At 54.1% G+C, this 5,930-nt stretch overlaps 1 protein-coding gene across 1 annotated transcript in view; it reads left to right on the forward strand.

The window, feature by feature from the left end:
• TMEM221 (transmembrane protein 221) overlaps positions 1-5,360 on the forward strand; it is a 9,930-nt gene extending 4,570 nt beyond the window's left edge. Inside the window, exon 3 of the mRNA XM_004698129.1 lies at positions 4,891-5,360. Coding sequence (XP_004698186.1) covers positions 4,891-5,360 — 470 coding nt within the window. The remainder of the gene's footprint in view (positions 1-4,890) is intronic.
• The last annotated feature ends 570 nt before the right edge of the window (positions 5,361-5,930 follow it).

Raw genomic sequence — 5,930 nt, forward strand, 5'->3', positions numbered from 1 at the left:
CATTAGGTCCTCATTTTCCCCCTCCCTCCCCGCTCCCCCTCCTTCATGAGCCCTCGATAGTTTATAAATTGGTATTTTGTATGGCTGGTGGATTTGAACCATTGACCTTGTAGCTAGCCACCCAGTGCTTCAGCCACCACATCACCAGGGCTCCGTGTAAGTGGGATATACGGTGTTTATCCTTTGGTGACTGATGTCTTTCGCTCAGCATGTTTTCAAGGTTCCTCCAGGTACAGGCCTTCCTTCATCAGGGCCTCGTTGTTTTTTAAGGCTGGTGAGCCATTGGTGAGCCATGCATCTGTGGCTGGGCCAGAAGGGAACTGGTAAATCCGCACCAGCACCCGCCCCCCTTCCCCAAATAAGAAGCAGAGTCAGGCATAATATCCCTGGCCTTAAAAAGAACACACACCTCCTCCCTTTCCCTTCTCAACTGGAAGTGACCCACATGCTGTCCTTCAGATGTGCTGGCCAAGGAATCGGACCATCAGGGTTCTTTAAAAAGACCCAGCATCTGTAGCTCTGTGGTTGACTCTTGGAAAACGCGTGCCTGGTGCCAGGGATGGGGCCGCTCTTTAAAAGTCCGTGGTTTTCTTTCCCTTTTGGCGACGAGCGCATGGGGTGCGCTCAGAACCGGCATGCGCTGGAGTCTGCGGGGCCACATGGGCATGCGCAGCCAGCAACGCCTCTACACGACGGGTTCGGTTTCGAACCAATGTTCGGTCGTGGTGTGCTCAGCACCCTGAAGGACTGATAAGGTTTTGCCACCTCGCATCCAGTGCCCGGACCCACGATTTCAGAAAGTCTGCAAACTCCTACTGCATCAGTGCGCTCTCAGCCAGCCTGCCTGCAACCTGTCTTACCAGAAGAAAAGAAATGACTCCGTTGAGCGGAAAAACAAAGAGGGTGCTGTTGCTGACTCCCCCCTCCCCCCACCTCCTCCCCATCTCTTAGCCTCACCAAAGAGAACGGAGACGTTCAGAAAGATATGCCTGGCTTGGATAACTGATTTAAGTTGACTTCAGGTGCGGCTGGGGCCAGGCGTTCAAACGAGGTCATGGGAAATGCCTCTCATTTCACTTCTGCAAAGGATGCCTGTATCCATGACTGTTGGGGGCACGGTGCCTAGAAACGCAAACCCTCGCATGGGCCGGGCCAATGAAAATGTTGGAGACCCGCAGAAGAAGTGTCCTCGTTCTCAACCCCAGGGGAAATTGCAAAGAGAAAATAAAAAGGGGGGCGGGGGTTGTAACATTGTGTCAGTCCCGTTAAGCGTTAAATGTGGTATTCATTCACCTCCTTTTACCTCCTGGTTTGCTTCTTTGTGAGATGAAGTGACCTCACGCTGCAAGAATTCTCCAGCCAGGCCTTTGCTCAACGTGAGCCAGAGCCAAAAGAATAATGATAGAAGTCCTTTCATGGATGCTTAGATCCAAACGAAGGCTTTGACCTGGTTCTACTGTGCCTGACACATTGCAGTGCAGCGTCTGCACAAATGAGAGCCAGGGAGTGGACGAACCCGCCCCTCCATCAGCTCTGCGCCCCTAGCAGCCCTGGCTGTAGCAGCCATGGATTGCTAGAAAAAGGATTCCCGCAGTCCTGTAGGCCACGCAAGTCTCAGGATGGACTCTGATTGGTTGAGCTTGGGTCATGTGATACCCCTGCACCAATCACAATGACCTGATTAGCCAAGCAAGGTTCCAGGGATATCACTGCATCCAAAGAGGTGGGCCAATACTTTCTAGACCCAGTGGCTGGGGACTAGATCAATGGATCCTCAAGAGGGACCAATTCTGCCCCCTCCCAAGGGATACTTGGGACTGGTTGGAGACATTTTTGATGGTCATGGCTTGGGGTGGTCATGACCCATTCTATTGACATTGAGTGGGTGAAGTTCAGGGATGCTGCTGCATGTAGTACAATACACAGGACAGTCACCCACCACCAAGAATTGTGCCAACTGGACAGGATGACAGAGGGACAGACAGGTTCTCAAGGTCATGACCTCCCTGACCATCATGTTGTTCAGATCAGCAAAAGGCCAGAGAAGGATGTGATTCAAGGATGTGACTCAAGATCCCTCTGAGTCATGACATAAAAAACAAAGCCAAAGGCTCACTCCTGACACCCAGTAACCCTATAGGGAAGAGTAGAACTGCCCCTGTGGGTTTCCCAGTCTGGAATTCTTGATGGGAGAAAAAAGGCCTCCTCTTTCTCCGGAGGAGTGGCTGGTGGTTTCAAACTGTTGACTTTCTGGTTAGCAGCCCAATGAGTAATCACTACGGCACCAGGGCTCCAAACCATTGCGCGCGTGTGTGTGTGTGTGTGTGTGTGTGTGTGTGTGTGTGTGTGTGTGTGTAAAGTTAAGGAAATGCTTGACCAGGATGGCCTGAAAATGTTATAAAAATTCAAATGGCCCTTGGCAGAAAAGAAGATTCCCCATCCCTGCCCTGGACCATAACTCAAGGAGGCCAGAGCCAGGGGCTCTGGAACTAGAAGCCATGTTTAGGGAGTGTGGGAGAATACATGAACAAAACTTGCATCTTAACCCGTTTCAAGAGCACAGCTGGGTGGCACTAATTCAGGGCTTGCCTAGTTGTACAAGCAGTCTCTGTCTAGCTCCAGAAGGGTTCCACCCCCCTCAGAGGGGACCTTTCCCTCAATAGCAGCTGTTTCCCGTTCTCTTTGGCCCCTCATGCTCCCCATTCCCCACCCCAGCAACCACCTGACTGTCTTTCTCTATAGATTTGCCTGCTGGGGAATTTTGTATCGATGGAATCAGACACTGTGTGGCCTTGTTTAGGGGTGGGGTGGGGTGGTGGTGGTGTTCTTTCAGTCAGTGTAAGGTTTTCAAAGTTCATCCGCATTTGTGGCATATACCAGTGCTTCCTTCCTGTCGAGTGACTGCACACTCTTCCCTGGTGTCTGTAGATGGACCACGTTGTGTTTATCCATCATTTGCTGATAGCCAATCAGGCTGTTGACCACCTTTCCACGGTGAACAGTGCTGGGTGAGCATCAGCACACGGTGTCTGCTTGAGGCCTGCCTTGTTCTCAGTTCGCGTGTGTGGTCCCTAGGCATGGAATTGCTGGGTCCTGTTGCTCCCTCGAAGCAAGGGTGGTGAGACTTCATCTCGTGTACTTTGGACAGGTTGTCAGGAGAGACCAGTCCCTGGACTCCTGCATAAGACCTCGTTCAAGGGTTGAAAAGCAAAAGGAGGTTACTTTGTGGACAGAGACGTGCCTGGCTCAAGCCATGGAATTTCCAGTCATCTCAAATGTATGTGACCATGGGACATTGAAGAAGAATCTATGCGTTCGAACTATGGTGTTGGGGGAGGAATACTGAAAGTACCATGGGCTGCCAAAGAGCAAATCAATCTGTCTTGGAAGACGGGTGCCCAGAATGCTCCTTGGAGGCAAGAATGCTGAGATTCTGTCTCACTAGTTTGGACACGCTTTCAGGAGAGACCAGTCCCTGGAGAAGGACATCATGCTGCGTAGAGTAAAAGGGCAGTGAAAGAGAAGACCCGCATCAAGATGGATTGTCACAGTAGCTGAAACAGTGGGCTCAAACATAAAAACGATGGTGATGGTGTAGCCGGCCTGGGTGTGTCTCCTTGTGTGGTACACGGGGTCCCTGGGAGGGGGAAGTGGCTCGATGGCACCTCAGAGCGACAACCAACAAGTAGTATTGCCCAATTGTTTGGTTCTAGCATTTCCGGAGCTCTGGGTGGTACAAGCTCGCCCAGCAGCGTGGTGGAAGAAAGGCCTGGCGTTCTGCTTCTGGAAAGATCCGTCAAGAGAATCCCACACAGCAGCTCTGCTGCGTGACCCGGGCTCACCTGGAGTCCTAAGTTGACTGGCAGGCTTTGGGTTTTAATGAGCGAGAAGTGGTCTCTCGTTGTGGTTTTGATTTGTATTTCCCCGCTTGGCCTGCGGTTCAAACCTGCTATCCGCTCTGTGGGAGAAACTGAGGCTGTCTCCTCCATGAAGACTCCCAAGCTCACCGACATTGAGTTGATGCTGACTCAGCCACCCCTTAGGTCAGCGGTTCTCAACATGTGGGTCGTGACCCCTTTGGGGGTGTGTGTCAAACAACCCTTTCACAGGGGTCACCGGTTTCTTACAGTAGCAAAATTACAGGCATTAGGAAGGTTGAGAACCACTGCCTTAGGACATGGTAGAACTGCCCCTTTGAGGTTCTGAGACCGTAACTCTTTATGGGAGTAGAAAGCCCTGGACAGTCCTGGAAACCCTGCTTTGTCCTTAAAACTCACTGCCGTCGAGTTGGTTCTGGATCATAGTGACCTTAAAGGACAGGGTAGAACTGCCCCCGGGGGTTTCTGAGAATTTAACTTTTAGCGGGAGTAGAAAGCCTCATCTTTCTCCCAGAGAGTGGCTGATGGTTTCAAACTGCTGACCTTACAGTTAGCAGCCCAACACATAACCACTAAGCCCCCAGGGCTTCAACTCCATCCTAGATGGTTGCTATAGCATCATTGGGAGGCAGAATCAACTTGATGGCTGTGGTGGGTTTTATTTGTTTTTAAAAAGGTTTTCAAAGTGGCTTGGAACCTACTGACTGGATGAACTTGGGCCAGAGACCACCACCCCCAGCCTCAGTTTCTTTGCCTATGAACTGGGGTCACCTCTGTCATCTCCTAGCTGTGCAGGTCTGGGGAAGACCCTAACCTCTCTGGGCCTCGGTTTCCTTGCTCGTGACATGAAGATGATGATGGTCTATCACAGGCCACAGGAGCATCAGATGAGCTCGTGTCTGTGCCTCCTGTGGGCTGGGGCTCCCTAGGAAGAGCCCCTGGTTGGGGCGCCCCTGCGGGCTGGCGGCTGCTGTTTGTGGAGTGAATAAACAAGCCCTGTTTCCCTCCCCAGCTCTGTCCATCTACGCGCTGCTGCTCTTTGAGATTGAGACGGGCGCGGTGGCCGCCTCCATCTTCGGCTTGGGAGCCCTGGCCCTGGTGGCCGTGCTGACCCACACGCTGCTCCGTGCTGCCCGAGCCACCCGCCGTGGCCTCCACGAGCTGTCCCCGCCACCCTTTGAGGAGGATCCCACCCGTCCCACCAGGGTCTCCAAGACCGGCCCCGGGGCTCAGCCCCAGCAGGGTACCTACCGACGGTCCCCCTACTCAACCTGCCCCGAGCCTGAGTTCCCTCTTGGGACCATGGCCTCCTCCACAGCGCCGATGGCCCTTGGGGGCGGCCAGGAGGGCAGCCTACCCGCACCTCGTGTGCACAGGACAATGCCGGCAGGCGCAGGGCCCTGGGATGGGGTCGCCCGCGAGATGCGCAGCATGCTGGGCCACAGGCCGGGGGCCACGGGGAAAGACTCCACACTGGTGTGAGGTCGGCGTCCAGGGAGGGGGCCTGGGGCCAGGCATCAGGGGCAGGACGCTGTAGGGGTAGGTCCGGGCTCGACACAGGAGCTTTAGAACACAGCGTCCCCCTCTGTTTGAGGCATCTCCGGATCTCAGCGTGTGTTCTCAGGGATGCCTCGTGGTGCAGTAGGGCTGCCAGGGTGCCAGCCTTCACCCCCAGGCTGGGAGAGGGAGGTGGAGGGCCTTTAAGAAGCCTTCCAGGGAGCGCTGGGATCCTTCCGCTTATACCTCATTGGTCAGAATTGAGTCTCCGGGCCACACCCCAGGGCTGGGGGTAAGGAGGTGGGGAAGCTGGGGGAGGGGATAGCAAGGAAATATAGCCACCCAGAATATGCAGGCTCTGCAGTAGACACGAGGGAGGGGTGTGGCTCAGGGGCCAGTTCTCTGAATGCCTCTGTCCATTTTACAGATGAGGAAACCGAGGTTCCGAGCGAGGCGGTGACTCACCAGGGGGCCCACGGCCAGTACTGAGCGTCAGAGCCAGGATTCACACCCAGATCCCGGGCTCCTGTAGCCCCCATGCTGCAGAACACACAC

Source organism: Echinops telfairi, unplaced genomic scaffold (genome assembly GCF_000313985.2).
Source record: "Echinops telfairi isolate 266 unplaced genomic scaffold, ASM31398v2 ScPeMD7_7457;HRSCAF=8495, whole genome shotgun sequence".
In the NCBI taxonomy this organism is placed as follows: domain Eukaryota; kingdom Metazoa; phylum Chordata; class Mammalia; order Afrosoricida; family Tenrecidae; genus Echinops; species Echinops telfairi.